The 21341-nt window shown below is 50.8% G+C and overlaps 1 protein-coding gene across 1 annotated transcript in view; it reads right to left on the bottom strand.

Moving 5' to 3' along the window:
• The window catches only part of GALNT14 (polypeptide N-acetylgalactosaminyltransferase 14), a 215545-nt gene that overhangs the window by 11307 nt on the left and 182897 nt on the right, over positions 1–21341 (bottom strand). The window contains exons 9-13 of the mRNA XM_061432922.1: positions 20080–20183; positions 8247–8373; positions 6056–6148; positions 1109–1192; positions 482–626 (exon numbers count right to left, since the gene is read on the bottom strand). Coding sequence (XP_061288906.1) covers positions 482–626; positions 1109–1192; positions 6056–6148; positions 8247–8373; positions 20080–20183 — 553 coding nt within the window. The remainder of the gene's footprint in view (positions 1–481; positions 627–1108; positions 1193–6055; positions 6149–8246; positions 8374–20079; positions 20184–21341) is intronic.

Here is a 21341-nt window from a genome sequence, read left to right as displayed (position 1 = left end):
ACCTGCCCAGAGACCAGAATGGTGGACGATGGGAAAAGCCGTACCGCCACTGATGTGACTGCCTGGAAGACAGGGTTAGATCATCAGGGAGACTCATAGAGCAGGTATTTCATCCTGGAGGCAGTGGCTTTTCAGTTTGCATCTTATACTTTTGAGGTGGCCATGCTGCCCACCCTGCCTGATCCAACCCACATTTACCAGCAGCAGCTTGGACACCCTCGTTCAACTCCTGTTAATTTAATGGTTAATCCCTAGAGGTGCAAAGTTGCCGGGGGAGGCATCTTAAGAGAAAGCCCATGCATTTGGAAACCTAGCAGAGTGAACCCAGTCCCAGAGTGAGGAGAATTGTGCTTCTCCTGTTCTGCTGCAGAGCTCCAGGTATAACTAGACACCTGGTTCATGCAAAAGCAGGAAGCAGAGGCCAAGCACGTTCATATGTTCAAGTATCCCCAGCCATTCAAGTAGTCCCAGGTTACTTTACCTGGGACTTGGCATCCTTGCCTTCAGTCTTGACACAGGGGCTTAACTTGAGGTTGGAGATCTCTTGGTCTTTCTGCTTCTGAGCCTCCAGGCACTTCTGCCTCTGTCGGATACTGCCCTTATGGATGGAAGAGTCCTTGGGCACCCTAGAGGAAGGCCATGGGAGGGATGAGAATCTGTGGTTCTTAGGATTAACAGTAACACCGGCTGTCTGACAGGTCAGGCAGTGTCTGGAAAATGGCAGGGACACGTTGCCCTGGTTGCGTTGCAATGACCTGTACTACTCAGGGCCTGAGGATGGGAGAGGTGCCACTAGGAATGAGGCAGCAAGGAATGACTCAGGAGTCTGGAGCCTGGAATCAGTGAGTCCACGCCCTGAGGGCACACTCCAGAGCTCAAACCCCAGCAGTTGAGAAATACTGCTAGAAGCCAACCTCAATCCCTCATGCCACCAATGAATAAAATTCTCTCTCTGGTTTCCGGGATAAGCAGAGCCAACTGGTCTTTTCAGACCTCCATCTAGTTAAAATCCCTCATACAGATGGCCACGGGCAGTCCCTTCTCCAAACCAAGTTAGCAGAGGGTCTCTCTCTGCAGGCAGCAAAGGCTCAAAGCACAGGGTGGGTACCTGAGTTCTGGGTAGACATTCTCCAGGTACCACTTGAAGCTCTGGCATTGCAGGTTCTTCCTCAGATTCAGCCTGCTCTCGATGCTGGGGGCAGCAGAGACAGGGAGACATGGAGACAAAACACAGCTGGTTGGTGACAGGTACCAGCCACATGGGCCCAGGGGCACCCACCCTCCAGGCTGGGAGGTGCCCCGTGCAGCCCATGCCCACTCTCTGCACCCACGAATCTCTGGAGGGTGCTGGAGAAATTAACTAAGAGAGATTTTGAGAGCTCCAGAGACAGCTATGGAAACACTTGGCAATTACCTCACAGTGGAGTGGTGATGACACCAAGGATTTGTGCTTTTACTTGGAAATAGAATTTGGGGGTGTTTTTACTTTTCATTAAAAACAAAGCTACAAGAATATTTGGTGTATTGTTGATAACTCACTGCCAGGACTCTGGGTCTGCTTACTCACAAATCCCCCCTTTGAATTCTGCTCTTAATATACCACCCTTATTCCCCCACCCGCTACCCCCATCCCGGCCAAGCCAGCCTCAAAGAATTCTCTTCTTTAGCTGGTTCTGGGCTTCTGAATCACATATTTCAGTTCAGTTCAGTCACTCAATTATGTCCAACTCTTTGCGATCCCATGAATTGCAGCACGCCAGGCCTCCCTGTCCATCACCAACTCCCGGAGTTCACTCAAACTCACGTCCATCGAGTCAGTGATGCCATCCAGCCATCTCATCCTCTGTCATCATTTACTGAGTACCTAGTATGTGCCAGGCATTGTGCCCAAGAGGGACCTGATGGTGAGCTTTCAAGCAAGAAAGACAGGTAATGAACAAGGTGCTCACAGCCCAGGGTGGATGTGGGGTGGGTGTGCAGGGGCTGTGGGAGCACCTCAGAGGTGGCCCCTTGCTTGTCGGGTTGGTGGTGGTTGGGTGGTGATGTGGAAGCTGGGAGGAAAGTGGACATTGTCTAGACAAACCAGAAAGAGGGTAAAGTGGGGGCCCCTGGTAGTGGCAGGGCAACAGCAAAGAGAGATGAGTGCATGTGAAGAGGGAAGGGTTCTGTTGGTGGTAGCAGTGGTACAGGTTAGAATGTGTGTGGGGGGAGTTGGAGAAGGGAGGTGAGTGATGGGAGAGGTGAACGTGCAGCCATAAAGGTCCTGTGAAATACCAAGGAGGAGCTTGGCCTTTATTTTCAGGGCAATGGGCTGCCACGGATGGGTTTGAAACAGAGTACAGTGTGACAGTATTATTCCTTTAAGAGCATCTACCGATGGTGCCAAAGAATTGATGTTTTCAAACTGTAGTGCTGAAAAAGACTCTTGAGAGTCCTTGGACTGCAAGGAGATCAAACCAGCCAATCCTAAAGGAAAACAGCCCTGAATATTCATTGGAAGGACTGATGCTGAAGCTCCAATCCTTTGGCCACCTGATGCGAAGAAATGACTCACTGAAGACCCTGGTGCTGGGAAAGATCGAGGGCAGGAGGAGAAGGGGACGACAGGATGAGATGGTTGGATGGTATCACCAACTCAACAGACATGAGTTTGAGTGAACTCTGGGAGATAGTGAAGGACAGGGAATCCGGGTCGGTGGGGTCTCAAAGAGTTGGACATGACTGAGCGACTGAACAATGGCAACTGAAGGCACATAAGATTGGTGCCCAAAGCTGGGAGAGCAGTTAGGAGATCACTGTCGAAACCCGGTGCTGACCATGCTTTCTGGCAGGGGAGTAGGGTGGGATGGGAGAGAAGGGACAGGTTTCATTCTCTCTACTCTTCCACCAGTACACCTGATTTCCACATACACCCTGTTCTTCCTGGGCAACCACACAGAACCAGCCCTGCTTTCTCAAGCCTCGCCTCCTTCCACCCCAAAGACTGGACTGGGTGCCCTCATGATACTGGAACTTCTTATACAGCATTAACTGCATCTCCTCACCAGATGCTAAGTAACATGAGGACAGGAATGACATCTTTTGAAAAAGGCTAAATGTTCAGTATTTGCAAGAATCCAGACGATCAGTGTATGAGTGAGGCAGGATCTCTGGGACCTGGTGATTGTTTAGGTGTGGGAGGACAGGGAGAGAGAAGTCAAAGTTGACACTCAAGATTTCTGGTTTGACAACAGGATGCATGGAAGAGCTAAGGTGGGGAATATGGGGAAAGGAGCAAGTTTAGGAGCAAACAGGAAGAGTTCAGTTAGAACTCATTGAGTCAGAGGAGACTGGGGGGCATCCAGGCAGAGATGTCCAGTTGCTATTCAGACATAAGGACTGGAGCTCAGGAGAGGTGCAGGATATGTTTAATCGCTCAGCTGTGTCCAACTCTGTGACTTCATGGACTGTAGCCCACCAGGCTCCTCTGTCCATGGGATTTTTTTAGGCAAGAATACTGGTTGGGTTGCCATTTCCTTCTCTAAGGGCTGGAGCTCAGAGGAGAGGTGCAGGAGAGGGATGGAAACATGCTTATTGGCAGCACAGAGGTGGCTGATGGCAGGGAAAACCTGGAGTAAGACAAGGGATTATGACAGGTCCTCGGGGAAGACCAACATACAAGGGTGGGCAGAGGAACCTGAGCTTGCAGAGTGGGCAGAGAGGGTGCAGCTTGCATCTCAGGATGAGAGCCAAGACTTTAGTTCTAGAAACCGAGATCAGAGGGGTGCCTGAAGGGGTTTGGGTGGAAGAAGACTCATATCAATGGAGTAATCGAGGAAGGTAAGGGTCCCAGGGGGCCATGGGTGGGGCAGGTTGGAGTGATCATAGGGGACGGAGGCCATGGCCTCAGCTCACAGTCAGAAGCAGGGAAACGGGGAGCCACAGACAGCGATGTGGCAGCTCTTTCATGAAGCTTGGCTCTGAGGGAGCAGAAGACAAGTTAGGTGATGAGCAACGTTGGATTGAGAGAGAGTTCTTATAGTTTCTTTCCTTCTCTTTTTTATTTTTTAAAACATATGTAAGATACAGAATAAATTTAAATACTAATGGGAACCATGCAATTGAGAAGAGAGTTGGGTGATCAGGGAGTGTGAAGGCACAGGGCAGGCGAAGTCCCCTGGAACAAGGGCTCCCACACTGTCTGCAGGTTAGAGTCACCTAGCTGGGGCGGGGTTGGGGGGGGCGGCGCATCTTTTACAAATTCTACAGCCCAGGACACAGCCCAGACTCAGTCTACTCTCTGGGGCTGGAATAGAGGCAGCAGCAGTTTCTGAAGCTCCCCAGGTGACTGAGACTGCAGAGAGTCTGGAAACCATCACCCTGGAATTCTGCTCCTTGAGTTGAGGTCCTCAGGCCAGCAGCACACCACCACCTGGGGCTCGTAGAAATGCACGCCTACTGAACCAACATCCACACTGTTACAAGATCCCCGGGAGATTCGTGTGCACATTAAAGTTTGAGAAGCTGAGAGGCAGGAGGAGATGAATCCAGGCAGTGGGAACTTGATCAGTGCTGATTTATGAATGAATGCAGGAGAGAAGAGTGCATCTGGGGAACAGGTAGAGGGCTGGCCTGCCACAGCGGGAGGCACCCCTTATCCTTCCAGATAAAAGAGACAGGAGGATAGTGCAGGTACAGGGTGGTCGGGCTCAGGAAGCTGGTGCTATCTATTTCATCCATAAAACAGAGGTGTCACGTGCTGTGAGTGAAAGCAGAGCGGACTCCGCCGCTGGGGAAAATGGAAAAGGTACAAATGGAGGTTGAGGGAGAATGCCGGCCGGCAAGGGGGCAGGATTAAGAGCCCCGCTGAGGGCCTCCCTGAGCCGGATGGCCACAGAGGCTTAGCAGCACCGGCTGATACTCCCAGAGCTGTTCAGCAGCCTGCCCACAGGGAGGAAAAGGCACAAAGTCAGGTTCACCCAAGGTCAAGAGGGAGGCCTGGGAGGGTGGGTAGATGCCCAACATGGCAAGAGATTCAAGGACAACGTCTTTTAAGCACTCTGCTTACGCAAGAAAGTAGAACCCAAGCTGGAGGGGGAAAGCAGTGAAGAAAGGAGGGGTGGACGGACACGGCCAATGAACCGGAAGTTAGCTGAGGACTCAGAAGAAACACTGTGGGAGGCTCTGAGGAGAAGCGGAGACCAGCGTGGGCTTTCAGTTTCAGAAATGCAAACACTTTGGCAGGCTCGTGATTTAATCCACCTGGGAGTGATGGGCTCGATCGGTGGCGTGTAGGCTGCAAACATGCCATCTGCTCCACAGCCTTAGTACGACTGAGGGACATCAGATGACAAAAGCCACCAGTCGCCCCCTCGCAAAAAAGATGAATATAACATCAATCAAGTTGCCCTTTTTCTCTACTCAGACCAGCCCTGAGTTGGGGAATGCAACATCACAAAGTCTGGGGGGATCAGACAGGTGTGTTTTGAGCTTTTCCTCCTATAATGGTGTGATCCATAGCAAGTACCTGAAGCTGTAGAAGCCTCAGGCTCCTTATCTGTAAAACAGGGGTAATTATACCCATTTCTCAGTTTGCAGAGGACTAGTGAGGCAACTCATGAAATGGCATCTGGCCCTTAACTCCTCTCCCTGTCCTCTTCCACCCACAAGAAGCTGGAGCCCTGCTCTAGAGGTGGTCTACACAGTACTGTTCCTCCTAAAAAGAGGAGGACTTAGGCTTCGGTAGCTGAGACGGAGGAGGAGGAAACTCTAATCTAGAGGGAGCAGGGCTGCTTAGCCCAGCATCCCACCTTTCTGTGAAAAGCTGGAAATACCAGTCCACTGCACGGGGCATGGCTCTACCCACTGAGTGGATGGTCCAGGCTGCCAGGGTCTCCCACAGGCGTGGCCCACGGCCCTGTGCCCAGGACGAGGCAGGAGCAAGAAGGCACAGGAAGGGAGAACAGGCCCAGCCTTGGCCCTGGAGGGGCCTGGCGGCCAGCAAGACCCTCTCGCCTCGGGCCGGTGAGCGGGGGCTCTGGGCTGTCTGCACAAACCAACCAGGGCAGACACTTACTTGCCAAAGGGCCTCTCCAGGGCGAATGGCCGGGAAGCATAATAGTACTGCTTGTATTCATCCATCCACACTTCAGCTGTCCGCTTGGTGTTCCTGGGGAGACAAGGGGTGTCAGGGACGGGCTGTCTGAGAGGACCGGGGACATATCTAGGTAAAATACACACATGTGATGAGTGGGCAGTGTCACCCCCATGGGAGCCACCATGATCCAGTAACTTTATTCTCCCCAGGGTGCTGAGCCCACCAGTCTCCAAAGGGGCCTCTGCCTCAAGACACAGGATTTTAGTAGTCATGACATACCCTCTTCCCAAAAGGCACAGACCAGAGAAATTATACCAGAAATTGAACTTCCCACGGCTCTCAGAAAAACAGAAAAAAAGCCAGGAGAATCTGGCATGCCCCTTTGGTGCCCGTACAAGAGGCAAGAGTGTTGACCATCTCATCTCTGGTCATCCGTGGGCTCCTATTCTAGAACTCTCCCCATCAGCAAAGGGCGCAGCACTCCAAGGGGGAAGCCAGTCACACACGAGATTTGCACCGGCCATGTGATTAGCTTGGCGCAGGTGTAAAGAATGAAGTAACCAAGCCATCCTGGTCAAATGTTTTCCAAGACTCTGAAGGTTTTTTTTTAAAAAAATAGCTATTTGCAGTGAGTCTGACCCCAAGGTCACAGAAAAAGAGACAGACATGGAGGATGTTGTCACTCAGCTGTCAGGGACACCAGGGTACCAGGAAGAGAAGACATGGGAAAACAATCAGGAGCCTGAGCAGCACCTCCCAAGGCCTGAGTGCATGGACTCGGGGGTGTCACTGAGAGGGCATGGCCTGCCCTTCAAGCCCGTGGACCTGAAGGAGTTTCCAACACGCAGTCCAGCTCTTGGTGCACTGAAGACAGCTCCTTGCCGGCTCCCTCCACTGGCCTGACCATCAGCACACTGGACGCTGCCGAGACCACACTGCCCCAAGTTTCCCCCCAACTCCATTGGTGGCAAGCAGGAGCCAGTCTCAAATGCAAAGAACTTTCTAGAGCTTGAGGCTCTGCCCCCCACTCCCCAGCTGGCCCCCACTCCACATCATAACCCCTTGACTTTCCTGCACCAGGCATTCCAGCTCACCTTTCCCTGTCAAGACCCCAGGCAGCCCTGCCTTTGTTCCAGTCCCTGCTAAAGGGGTTCTCATGACCCTAAGCTTCCCAGCATGAGGTCAGCTTTCTCACTGGTCAAGCCTATAGCTCCGCTACACCTGTACACACCCACACCTGTCCACACGTGCGAGTAACCGAGGATGAGAGAACCCAGAAGAAAACACTGCAGGGGAAGAAAAACACTCAAAGAGGTGCTCTGCTCCCCCTCCCCAAAACGGACCAAATGAGGGAAAAAGGGCAAAGGAGGAATAAATGGGGAGTGAAGTTGTCAAGTGACAAGAGGACTAGAGAGAAGGGGAGAAGAAGCTGGAGGAAAAGATGAGCAGCAGGAGAAAAGGAGGTACAGAGTTATTTTTAAAGAAGAGGGAAAAGGTTGAAGGAGAAGAAATCATGAAAAGGAGACGGGTATATGGAGGGAGCGAGGAAGCAAGAATAGGCAAGTGGGCATCGCTGGGTCACTGAGACCCTACGACCTTCAACCTTCCCAGGCAGGAAGCGGCGAGCCCCAGGAAAGGAGCCCAGGGCCTCAGGGACTACACCAGCCTGGCCGTTTCTGTGCACCTGCGAGGCCGTGGAGCAGTCACCTGGGCTGTATCTACTTGTGCCTCCCCATTCCCGAATGGCCTTTCCCCTGGTGACCCAGCCTGAAGGTGATCCCTGCAGATCCCTGCAGGGGATCTTCTAGAACTCAGGGGCAAAAATGGCTGCCCTCCCCCTGCCCCAAAGAATGCCCAGAGCCCTGAGCCCTGCAGGAGGGTGCTGCCCAGTGACTCAAAGCCCCCGAGGCCACAGGCAGGGCCTTGACAAGCCTGGGAGAAGTCAAGGGTGGAGAAAGGCCTCAAGGCCTCCGGCCTGGACCTGGATGGGCAGGCCTGACCTCTCTCGCCCAGGCTGTGGCCCAGCAAGCATAGCATGCAGCCCTTGTCCATTCACGACACCCGGGCAGCCGAACCTACCAGAGAACCTGGCACAGCCACAGCCTATCACCAGAAAAGCCCATGGCCACTGCCACCCCCGGGGAACCCGAACCCCACAACGCATACTCACTTTATATATGTGTTGGCGTTGCCATCTGGGAAAATATACGGGTGCTTCTTCCGGAAGACATGGCCCACTCGGCTGCAGGGGACAATCTCCAGGCTGCCCCCACACATCCATACCCTGAAGGAGATTTCTGCAAGACAGCAACGCCCCCATCACTGCTCTGCCTCCTAGACTGAGCAGCACAGGACAGCAGCACCGAGACACCAGGCGCCGGGGAATCCCAGGTCCCAGGGCAAGGGGAGGGCTGCCAGCAGCCTGCCTAAGGCACCGACTCCACAGCCAGACTGTGTGCTCCACAGGCCTGCTACCTCAGTTTCCCTGCCCACCACGAGGATGCTGATAACTCACACCTGGGAGGGTGGCTTGCCTTAACAAGGAAACTGGCGGACACAGGGGAACACATGGAGGGCTGTGCTTGCGCCTTCGGAACACTCTCAGGGGCCAGCAGGGTGGGGCCTCTGTGATGCTTTGGCCTGGAACAGAGGAGCCCAGGGACTATGAGAGAACTGCTTTTGAGCATATGGAAGGTTTCAGGGTAGAATATGGATTAGACCAGCTCCTATGACCCTAGAAGTTCAGAACCAGGACCAAGGAGAAAGACTTCCATTAGAGACTATGGGAGAATTTTCTGCTGGTCAAGGTCCAGATAGAAGGGGTTGTCATAGAGTTAGTGCATTTCCCACTCTGACAGGCTGGCAAGCCACATGGCCAGGATGGACCAGATAAGACCAGTTCCCAGGAGGCTCCTGGACAAGGTGTCAATGCCAAGAGGCCATTCTATCTCCTGCAAGGACATCTCTGAGCCATAGTCAAGAGCTGTGAACAACCATAGAAAGTGCTGGAAGCCTTGAAGCTGTTGCTGGGGTGCTCGCCTGGGTAGGGATTTGCACACAAACCCCTTTTCCCCGGTTGGCTGCTGTAGCAGGGACCTCGGGGAGGCGGGTGAGGTAGAGTCAGCAGAGTTGGGTGGGCTGAGACCATGCTGGCTGGTGCCCTCCTCCCTTGCACGCTTGGAGCAGTGGTCCTGCCCGAGAAGGAAGCAGTGCTATACCAGCGTGGTGGGAGAGGACCCCATCACTGCCTTTGTTTGGAACCGCTGAATGCTGTCAGGGCGTTTCATTACCGCTTGTAATTTTTCTACAAATGGTGCAGCCTTTCCTGACGGCACCCAGTGCAGTTGCCCCCCTGCATCCCGCTGGATATGCCACCAGTGGGAAGAGCCAGTTTCACATCTGGATGCCTGCCTGGGCCATGCTTCTATAGTCAAGCTGAAGAAAGAGGAGTTTGCTTCAGGAAACACTCAGGCTGGTGTCCACGAGCAGGGACCAAGGATGTGGGTATTCTACTACTGCCCACCACATCTGATGTGCCCCGCCCCTCTGCACCTTGGGCCTCACCTTCCTAGGTTTCCTTACCAGGGGGTCCTCTCCCTCAGCCTCTGTCCCTCCCATGTCCTGCTGTCTTTCTCCCTTCTTTTCAACCCTGCAAACAAGTGCTTGGACATAAATTCTTCATCCTGATCCTCACCTGCTCTCTCACCCGCTCCCTGTCCCCTCCTGACTCCTGCCTTGTGTCCCTGGGAAAGTTGCACGCCAAGCTTCCTCGATACCTGTCTCTACCTGCCCAGGTGCTCTCCCCAGCAGGATAGAGCTCATTCCCAGCTTGCTCAGATTTCCCTCAGAGCAGAGGCAACGTGGACACTAGGGTGAGGAAGGGACTTCTCAAGATTGCTGCCAAATGACGGCAAGAACATAGGGTGGGGAGAGACTGGTAGAACTTGGCTTTGGGGTCAGCGGCCCTGAGTCTGCAGAAATCTACTAGCCCCATCCCTGGGGAAACCTAGTTGAGCCTGGGCTTCTTCACCTGTCAAATGAAGATCATAAAAGAACACCACAGGATTGCTGCTGGTATCACTGAAGTGGAACTTCGAGAGTAAATGTGAAAACTCTTAAGTGCGATGGAAAGCTTGGTGACACAAAACACTCCTCTAAAGCCAGTCTCTTTAAGACATGGATGCCAATGACATCACCCCCTTGTGCCCACTTTCAACTTCCTAGACGGTTCACAGCTTCCTGCTTCTGACACAGGAGGTGCTTGAAATCTGTGGACCTAACACTGGAGATTTTGACTCCCCACAAAAGTCAATGATATATGGTAACCTGGCGTTTGGCTGGGGCACTGGTGGAATCGTGGGCCCCAACCTGGTGTTTGCGGGAGATGATGAGTGAGCTTAGCTGATGGCCAACATCCAGCTCTCCACCTTGTACTGATGCTCGGAGGGGCGGGAGGGCTCAGTGCAGCGAACTGTGAAGGTATGTGTGTGAATTTAGTCCCCAGGGCTAAGCTCTACTGGACTCCAACCAACTTCTCTCCAGGATCTCAAAACAGGGTTCACTCTAGCTCCCAGAAAGGAAAACCCTCACACCCCTCAAAAGTTGAGATGGAGGCCTTGCTTATGGATATAACCTGTGAATTTTGTGCAAGCTTTCTTCCAAAAATATGCATACGTTTCTGTGGTCTCTTCCTTACTTGCATTCAAATGAGACATATGTCCCTCCTCATTTGCAGAATGAATCCCTCCAACCTATGCAGTCTCCACACCCTCAGCTCCCACTAAACCTGTTTCCCTGTGCTTCCTTCACCCACCAATTTGCTTTGCTCTGAATCTATTGCCCCCCCCCCGCCGGCCCTTCTCCTCTGCCACCATCGTGCACAGATCCCCATCTCAGGAAGTACTGACCCCTGACCCTGGTCCTTCTCTACCTTCCATCTGGGCTCCTGGCATTCTCCACCCCAAGGCTCTGGGTCTGAGTGCCTTGCTGTCCCTGCTTCCACATCTGGCCCAACCTTCACTTGATGCTGAGGACTCATTCCCATTCTGCCAGCCCAGCTCTCCTCTGGCCTCCAGGACCAACTCCCGTGGCTGCCTCTAGCTCTGTCCAGATGCACTGGATGCCCTCAGATGCAGTACATCTTCTACCCATCAGCTTCCTCTCGTAGCCCTCTGCAGCCTGCCTCCTCTCCTCCACCTCCAAAACCATCGTCCCTGCTTGTTTTCCTGTGTCTGTGGTTGAAAACGTCTCATTTCTGCAGGCACAAGCCACGGGAGGAAAGGACCCCTTCATTTATTCCTGGGCCTTCTCTCAGGCAGTAACTTATGAGTTGTTACAAGCCCACTCGTGGTTGTGGATGTTATTTTTCAAAGCAGAAGCAGTTCTGATGGGACTGCGGGCAGCTAGCATTCAAAGCGCATCTCCCCAGGTCCAAAACTCCTGCCCCTGCCCTGATCCCACCTCCCTCAGTGTGAACACCCACCATCAGCCAATACTGCTGCAGGCACAAAGATACTGACTTCAGGGCACTCACAGATGAACAAGAGAGGCCAATCTATAACCAGCTGTCCCATTTCTACCTCATCTACTCCTTCATCCACTCCTGACAGTTGCCTGTCTCACCTCTCCTTCTGGTTAACTGATGCCCCCAGAGCCTGCAGTCTGAGATGCAGTAAGAGCGTCTCTGCTCCGGAGTCCAGAATGTTGTAACCAAGATGACCTGAGCAGCGTGCCTTGCTGTACTGTGGCCAGAGTCAAGGCAGTCTGAGTGAGGAAGCTTAAAGTGTTCAGAGAGGTGTAAGGATGTTTGGATACCACAATGTGAAGTATTTAAGACCTGGGACATCCCTCTAGTTATCCTACGCATATCTACACCACGACTGCAGGATAACGCTGTCCATCCTCCCAGGACTGGGAGCCAGGCCCGGTGACTCACAGGTTTATGCTGAAGCCTCTGGGAAAGCCTTGTGATCCCAAAGCCCCAGGCAGTGGGGGCCATAGACCGAGGCACAAAGCAGCGGGCTCTGCAGGTACCGCCCTGATCCTCCACATGTCAGCAATTCCTGCAAAGTCATCACTTTCTCGTGTGAAGGAGCAAAAAGACAATGTAGGGAGTTTGGGGGAGGAGGTGGTTCTTGCTGAGTCAGCACCCGCATAAACTCCCAGATGACAAATGTCATGCAGACCTAAATCCGCTCTGAATTCCAGGCAGGGAGATGTGTAATTATTCCATCCACACTGGGGGTGCTGTTACCTTATTTTCTTTAAACTTCAGATTAATATTTGGGAAGAAACTGCCCTCCTCACCCTCTCTCTGTTCTCAGCTCTTCCCTTCTATCTCCACATCGACCGATCAGTAGCTTTACCAGTGCTCATAAAACCCCAACCCTTCGCCAGAACCAATGTCCACTGACAAGCCGTGATGGTGGACAGGAGTTCAGGCGAGAGGAGACAGCTCCCTCCCCAAGAATCACACCAAATCCTCTGCCACTTCTCAGCCACACAGGTCAAGGCTGGAATTTCCTTTGATAGCCTGGTTTCTGGACAAAGGCAAAGGGGGCATTAGATTTGCTCTACTTAAGGCAGTAAGCCTGTATTAAGTGGATCCTCAGGGACTGTACACAGATATCTTTTATCTAACAGCATCAGCCACTTAGCACTGGACAAAGTGAAATCTTGTGAGGACAAAGGGATTGGGGTGGATCAGATCAGATCAGTCGCTCAGTCGTGTCCGACTCTTTGCGACCCCATGAATCGCAGCACACCAGGCCTCCCTGTCCATCACCAACTCCTGGAGTTCACTCAGACTCATGTCCATCGAGTCAGTGATGCCATCTAGCCATCTCATCCTCTGTCGTCCCCTTCTCCTCCTGCCCCCAATCTCTCCCAGCATCAGAGTCTTTTCCAATGAGTCAACTCTTCACATCAGGTGGCCAAAGTACTGGAGTTTCAGCTTTAGCATCATTCCTTCCAAAGAAATCCCAGGGCTCATCTCCTTCAGAATGGACTGGTTGGATCTCCTTGCAGTCCAAGGGACTCTCAAGAGTCTTCTCCAACACCACAGTTCAGAAGCATCAATTCTTCGGCGCTCAGCCTTCTTCACAGTCCAACTCTCACATCCATACATGACCACAGGAAAAACCATAGCCTTGACTAGACGAACCTTTGTTGGAAAAGTAATGTCTCTGCTTTTGAATATGCTATCTAGGTTGGTCATAACTTTCCTTCCAAGGAGTGTCTTTTAATTTCATGGCTGCAGTCACCATCTGTAGTGATTTTGGAGCCCAGAAAAATAAAGTCTGACACTGTTTCCACTGTTTCCCCATCTATTTCCCATGAAGTGATGGGACCGGATGCCATGATCTTCGTTTTCTGAATGTTGAGTTTTAAGCCAACTTTTTCACTCTCCACTTTCACTTTCATCAAGAGGCTTTTGAGTTCCTCTTCACTTTCTGCCATAAGGGTGGTGTCTTCTACATATCTGAGGTTATTGATATTTCTCCCGGCAATCTTGATTCCAGCTTGTGTTTCTTCTAGTCCAGCGTTTCTCATGATGTACTGATGGGCAGAAAGAGACAGTTGCCCATAAGTCCACAGAGACAAATGCGATGACAGAGATTTTCCTTTCAAAAAATCTTTACGTTCTTTGGGCCACTTGGCCAGAAACCTCTGTTTTTATTTTTTAATGAGTCCACAGACTTGAGTAGAAGCAATCTTATTGAGCCACAAAGGATAGGCTTGAACCTGTGAGCAAAACTGTGCTTCACATCACTGGGGACAGTCAGGGCTGCAGCCAGGCTCCCGACTTCTGAGGGGTAAGCACAGGCTCACCACGGTCACCACGGGCCGTCCAGCGAGTGTCATGGCACACACCCTTTACCTCTCCACCATGCCTCTGGAAATAGGTGGTCTTAAGGGACCGCACCTGGGCCTGGGGCTTAGCAAGCAGCCCCACCTGGGGGGAAAGATGACTTTTCATCAGACCTGGATGCTCTTCTCAGATGAGGCCACTTCTCTTCTCCTGAGCCCCTGAACCTGTAAAGGGTGAGGTCGAAGAGAAAGCGGGAGGGATCCACTGTCGCTGCAGGTCTGACAGGGCGCTCCTCTGACAAGCCTGCTCACGCAGCCCAGAAAGGAAGCGGGCGGCCCTGGGAGCTTAATGGTTTCCACTGCTGCCCTAACAAATTACCACACCAGCCTGGGGGGGCAAGGGTTGGTCAGGCCCTCTGCCAAGGGTCTCCCAAGGCCAAAATCAGCAGGATCGGGCTCCTGTCTGGGGGCTCTGAGGCTTTCCAGTTCACTCAGCTTGTTTGCAGAACCCAGCTGCTCACAGTCGTGGGACTGAGGTCCTCTCTTCCTCGCTGGCTGTAGGTCAGGAGCCCCCTTCTTCCTTTTGCGCGGTTCCTTCCTCGTCACACCTGGACGATCCTTCCCAGGCTGTGAATCTCTCAACTGCTTCTGCTCCATCTCCTCTCTCTCCAGTCAAAGAAAGTTCTCTGCATTAAACGGCCCACCTGATTAGACTGGGTGCCCCCAGATAATCCGGGCTGCTGGCCTAGCTTAGGATGCAGTAGCCATCTGCAAACTCAGTGAGGGAAAGTAACTTTTCCAGGGACACACAGCCAGGGACGACCACAGGATTCACAAGTAGGCCTGTCTGACCCCACAGCCCATGTTGACACACACGTGACCCTCCAAGCCTGACACAGCCTAACATCCCTGACTACATTCTGGGGATGGGGGAGGTGGTGGTGGCGGCTCCTCTCTGGGACCCACCTCGTCTCTCTTTCCTCAGTATTGTCTGTTGTATCTGCTGTGCTTTGGAAACCACCCACCTCCATTTTAAATCCAGAAATCCCATATTCTCCCCTCATATATGTACCAAGGCCTCCACTTTGGAAATGTACACCTCTTCCCACCATGCACGCACACACACACACACACACACACACACATACACAGAGACACACACACATACACGCATGCATGTGCATACACACACACACTTCTACTGGGCAATAGGTTCCTTTCATCTCTAAAGATCAAAAGCTAAAGTGAGTAGATGTATTAGATATTTTTCATGTATCCTGTGTTATGCAAATTGGAGTTTAAACATCCAATATTAATGCAAAACAACTTCTGGGGGAAAAAAAGGCTAAAAGCCACATTTCCCTAAAGCCTTCTTCTATGCTGAACTGCAGATGTAATTATCAACACTCTTCAGTTCCTCTTAGAAATGCTTTGTGGGAATAATGGCACCAGGGTTGGCTGCTTGAGTGCATAGCAGGGCTGGCATTCAAGTGGCTGCTGAGGTCGCTCCCAGACGATGAAAGTGAGATGGGCGGGTGAGGCAGCATCCCACTGAGCATGGTCCCAGTCACCCTGGCCGGAGCCTTGTCCAGTGATCTCATGGGCTTTTGTGCTGTGAAATCAAATCAAGGCAACAAAAGCAACCACATCTGGAACACACAAAAATTTCATGTCTTGGGAAAGAAGAGATATCTCTTCCTGCTGTTATTCCCCACAAAAAGAGATATATGGATCAAAGGAACAGAATGGAGAGCCCAGAAATAAACCCACACACCTATGGTCAATTAATCCTCAACAAAGGAGGCAAGAATACACAATGGAGAAAAGAGTTTCTTCAGTAAGTGGTGTTGGGAAAGCTGGAGAGCTGCATGCAGATCAATGAAGTTAGAACACATCACACACAAAAATAAACTCAAAATGGCTTAAGGACTTAAGTATAAGACATAGCACCATAAAACTCCTAGAAGAGAACATAGGCAAAACATTCTCTGCTATAAATAGTACCACTGTTTTCTTAGGTCACTCTCCCAAGGCCAAAGAAATAAAAGCAAATACAAACAAATGGAACCTAAGCAAACTTATAAGCTTTTGCACAGCAAAGGAAACCACAGACAAAATGAAAACACAACCTGTGAACTGGGAGAAAGTATTTGCAAACAATGTAACCAACAAGGGCTTAATTTCCAAAATATACAAAAAGCTCATATAATTTGATATATTAAAAAAAAAAACTCAATAAAAAAAGGGGCGGAAGACCTAAACAGACATTTCTCCAAAGAAAGCATACAGATGGCCAATAGGCACATGAAAAGATGTTCAATATTACTAATAATTAGAGAAATTCAAATCAAAACTACAGTGAGGTACCACCTCACACTGGTCAGAAAGGTTATCATCAAAAAGTCTATAAATAAAAATGCTGAAGAAGGGGTGGGGAAAAGGAAACCTTCCTACACTGCTGGAAGAATTGCAAGTAGGTGCAGCCACTATGGAGAACAGTATGGAGACTTCTTAAAAAACTAATAATAGAGCTACTATATGATCTAGCAATCCCACTTGAGGACATATATCCAGAAAAGATGGAAAACTCTAATTTGAAAAGATCATGCACTCCACGTTCACAGAGGCACTATTCACAATATTCAAGACATGAAAACAATGTAAATGCCATCAATAGACAAATGGATAAAGAAGATGTGGTGCATGTATGTATATACATCTATATACAGATAGAGAGAGAGAGATGTATATAGATACAGATACACATAAGGAATTACTACTAAGCCATAAAAATAGAACGAAATAATGCCATTTGCAGCAGCATGAATGGATCTACCGATTAACATACTAAATGAAATGTCAGACAGCAAAAGACAAATATCATATGACCACATATCATAGATGTGGAATCTAAGAAAATTATACAAATGAACTTATTTACAAAACAGAAATTGATTCACAAACATAGAAAACAAACTTATGGTTAACAAAGGGGAAAGTGGAGAGTGGGGGAAGGATAAATTAGGAATTTGAGATTAATATCTATACATAACCATATATGAAATAGATAGCCAAAAAGGACCCACCATATAGCACAGGGAACTATATTCAATATCTTACAATAAGCTATAATGGAAAAGAATCTCTAGGTATATGTATAACTGAACCACTTTGCCGTATACCTAAAACTAACACCGAGCTTCTGTGGGTCGTGGCTCAGACGGTAAAGTGTCTGTCTGCAATGTGGGAGACCCAGGTTTGATCCCTGGGTCAGGAAGATCCCCTGGAGAAGGAAATGGCAATCCACTCCAGTATTATTGCCTGGAAAATCCCACGGACAGAGGAGCATGGTAGGCTACAGTCCATGGGGTCGCAAAGAGTTGGACACGACTGAGCGACTTCACTTCACTTTTAAAATTAACACAGTATTGTAAATGAACTATACTTCAATTTTTCTTTAAAAAAAAAAAAGCATTGCTTTTTCTGGCTTGTAAAATGCTATAAAAAAATGTCCAGAAATGACTTTTAAAGTGCTAGGAGCTGGCTCTAACAAATGGAATGTTGGAATTGGGGGAAACAGTATTTCCTGTGATAGCTGTTTGCAGGGTTCTTTTGTGTGTGTGTGGTTTAAAACATTTTGTGATGATTATAAAATGTCTCTCCCACACCTCCCCTGAAGTCTCTCTCTACTTTTCTGTTCCAATCAACACTTGTTAACGCCAGGCCACTGGGAAGCCAACTAGAGGGGATCACCCTGGATGTGAGCAGATGTGTGCCAACACTGCTATAGCGAGATGGTACTGGTAGGCTAAGGCTTCCCAGGCGGCAGTAGTAGTAAAGAATCTCTCTGCCAGGGCAGGAAACATAAGGGATACGGGTTCGATCCCTGAGTCGGGAAGATCCCCTGGAGGAGGGCATGGCAATCCACTCTAGTATTCTTGCCTGGAGATTCCCATGGACAGAAAGTCTGGTGAGCTACAGTCCGTAGCGTCACACAGAGTCAGACATGGCTGAGGCGACTTAGCACAGACGCACTGGTAGGCTGGACCAGAATGTGACATCATTGAAAATAACATGCTGCCTGCATCTACACGTGGCTGCTGTGGTAAGGAAGGATCACACACACTTTGTGAGGGTCCACAGGGCAGAACAAGGCCCAGCAGATGGAAGCTGGGCTCTGGTTTGACTTAGAAGATTTACTAACAATTCAACACAAACATTCTCAATGACAGAACTTGCCAGATTGTGAAGCAGCAAACACATCATCATAAATAGCATTCGAGTGGACACTGGATGACTGCTATCTATCAAAAGAGCTGTAGAAAGGATTCCATGAATGGGAAGAAAGGCTAGAGCACACCATGAAGAATCATGAGACGTACTGTGAACATCAGGACACCTGACGGGCTCTGTTCAGAGAGAGACAGATCTCGTCCCCATTGAGAACACCAAGGGCGTACCTGGCTCCAAGTCCTCCTGGGCTGGTGCAGAGGAGATCCCACCTCGAACTCCACTCCAAAGACCCTCATGGGATCCCAGGACTGAGTCCCAGGCAGGATATTTGGTTTGTAGGAGCTGGGGTTTTCTGCTTTGTTTGTGGAGTTTCCAATCTGGCCCCCATATGGCAGGAGATGGATTTTTCTGATGGATTTCTCTACACGGCCCAGTTTGGGAGAACAGATGCCGTTGGTCAGGCCAATAGCCATAAATTTAAGGGAAATAACTCTTGGTGACTGAGGAAGAAAGCCATAAAGCAGCCTGGAGGCAGGGACAGGAGAAAACAATGGCAGAGGACAATGCATGGCATTACCACTGAATGCCAGGACGAGCCCCATGGATCATTCTCCTGGCTCGCACCACTGCTCGGGGGTGACTGTGCCAAACGCGCTCCCGGTGTCCAGAGAGGGGCAAGGGGTCCTGACATCCCAGACTCTTACTCTTCCTCTCCTCTGGTTTATTCATCAAATAGTTACTGAAACCTCCTTCGCCCCATACGGAGCTTGCCAAGAACAAACAGACCAAGTCCCTGCTTTGTACAGCTTACATACTGGTCATCTCTTAGGTCTCATTTGCTGGAGGGAAGGAACAGTAACTAACATGGACTGTGTCCATATGGTGCTCGGAGCTTTTACAGACTTACCTGTGTGGATTTCCACAACAACCCCCAAGCACCCGTGTGTTACACTTCTAACACATGAGGAAACTGGAGGGTCAGTCAGTGTCATCAGCAAGACGGAATGGGTCTCTGACTACTTTCTCCTGTATCTGTATATGGCAGCCCTATGCCACTGCGGCCACAACTGGCCATCTGTTTGCACAGTCCGCCGTCTATGGGGTCGCACAGAGTTGGACACGACTGAAGTGACTTATCAGCAGCAGCAGCAGAGCCTGAAACCCAGCCCCTCCATCCCCTTCACTCTGCATCACTTTGCAAGAAGAGGTAAGGGCAAGTTGCCTCCAGGGCTTCTACAGCAGTCACCCAGTTGTTCTTATTGTTCAGTCGCTCAGTCCTGTCCGACTCTTTGTGACCCCATGGACTGCAGCACGTCAGGCTTCCCTGTCCTTCATTATCCCCTGGAGCTTGCTCAAACTCATGTCCATTGAGTAAGTGATGCCAACCATCTCATCCTCTGTCACCTTCTCACCCTCAATCTTTCCCAGCATCAGGGTCTTTTCCAATGTGTTGGCTCTTCGCATCAGATGGCCAAAGTATTGGAGCTTCAGCTTCTGCATCAGTCCGTCCAGTGAATATTCAGACCCTCCTCATTAACCCAGGCTATACCCCTAGAGCAGCCAACAGATGTGATCCAGATGTTAGTGGCAGTGCTTTCAACCTTCCTCATATTTTTATCCCCAGTCTCCTTCCAACTCTAAATTTCCAAAGTTCAGCACTCCTAGCTCGGGTCTACCCCCAGCCCACCCTCGGACTTGGCACTCTTCCTTGGTCTTTCTGACTTCTGCATGTCAACTTCTCCCTAAGAGTCCCCTGGGCATGTTTCCCTGGTCCTCAGCATCCACGTGGCCCCAATCTCCTTTCCTCCCCACTTCCAGCAACCTCTCCTCTGATGCCCCACATGGTCTTCCCCCAAAGGAGTGACCTGCTGCCCATCTCCCTGGCCCTCATCACAGGCCCAGGTGATCCAAGGACACACAGACCCCTGGCCAGGCCCCAAGATGCAGAACCAGGGACTCACCGAAGTTCTCCCCGCCCCAGATGTCCATATCCGTGTCGTATTTCCCCAGGTAGTAGAACCAGGATTTGTCCATCACAAAGAGCCCTCCAGCTATGATGGGAGTCCTGTAAAGTTGGAAGGAAAAGAGAGGGTCAGTCAAGGGTGGGGGACCATGGTCATGTTCTTTGGCCCTTTCGGTCCTGATGTTGAGGCCATATTCTTCCCGTTTCTGCTCCTCTTCAGGAAGACCCACATATGGCCCACTTACCCCAAACAAGAACACACTCTGGGACTTTTCCCATTGACTGTAAATCTACTGACCCTGCAGACAGGCTAATTCGTTCATCTGCACACCTCCTGTGGGGGGATTTCCGAATTTGCTCAGAAGTCCAGCCTTCCCTGCCTCTCTCACAGGCCCTGTCCAGTGGGGGTCTCCTGGGAGCCCCACAACAGAGGGCAGGGACTGTGGGCCACTGACAGGGCACAGAAGAGGGGCTGGGGCAGCACTGTGAACAGCACTTCTGTTTCTTGAGACTGGTCTCTCTCCCCTCCCACCCCTTCCCCCCCTCTGCTACAGATTGAATTATACGCCCTGAAAAATGTGTTGGGGTCTTAACCCGCAGTGGGCTTCCCAGGTAGCGAAAGTGGTAAAGAACTCGCCTGCCAATGCAGGAGACGCGGATTCAATCCCTGGGTCAGGAAGATGCCCCTGGACCCCAGGAGGAAAGCATGGCAACCCACTCCAGTATTCTTGCCTGGAGAATCCCATGGACAGAGGAACCTGGTGGGCTATACAGTCCATGGGGTCGCAAAGAGTCAGACACGACTGGAGCAACTTAGCACGGATGCAACCCCCAATACCTCAGAATGTGACCTTATTTGGAGAAAAGGTCTTCACAGAGGTGATAAAGCTAAAATGAGGTCATGGGGCTGGTCCCAATCCAATAGGACTGGTGTCCTTATAAAAGGAGATACTCAGTCACAGAAACAGACATGCACAGAAAGAAGATGAGGTGAGGAGACACAGAGAGAAAGTGGCCCTCTGCAAGCCCAGGATGGGGTCCGGCACGGCCCTCAGGAGGAAGTCACCCTGATGACACCTCAAACTTGGACTTCTGGTCTCCAGAACTCAAGACAGCACATTTCTATGGTTTAAGCCACGCAGCCTGTGGCGCTCTGCTGCAGCAGCCTTCATCTTCATTCTCTTTCCTTGGGGACCCTCCCCACCTCCCCTCTCCTTGACTGCTGAGAGAGATTCCAAAGAAGCTACTTGGAATAGAAAG

Source organism: Bos javanicus, chromosome 11, assembly GCF_032452875.1.
Source record: "Bos javanicus breed banteng chromosome 11, ARS-OSU_banteng_1.0, whole genome shotgun sequence".
Lineage (NCBI taxonomy): Eukaryota > Metazoa > Chordata > Mammalia > Artiodactyla > Bovidae > Bos > Bos javanicus.
Note: the sequence above shows the minus strand (reverse complement) of the source record. Positions and strands in the feature narration are given on the sequence as shown.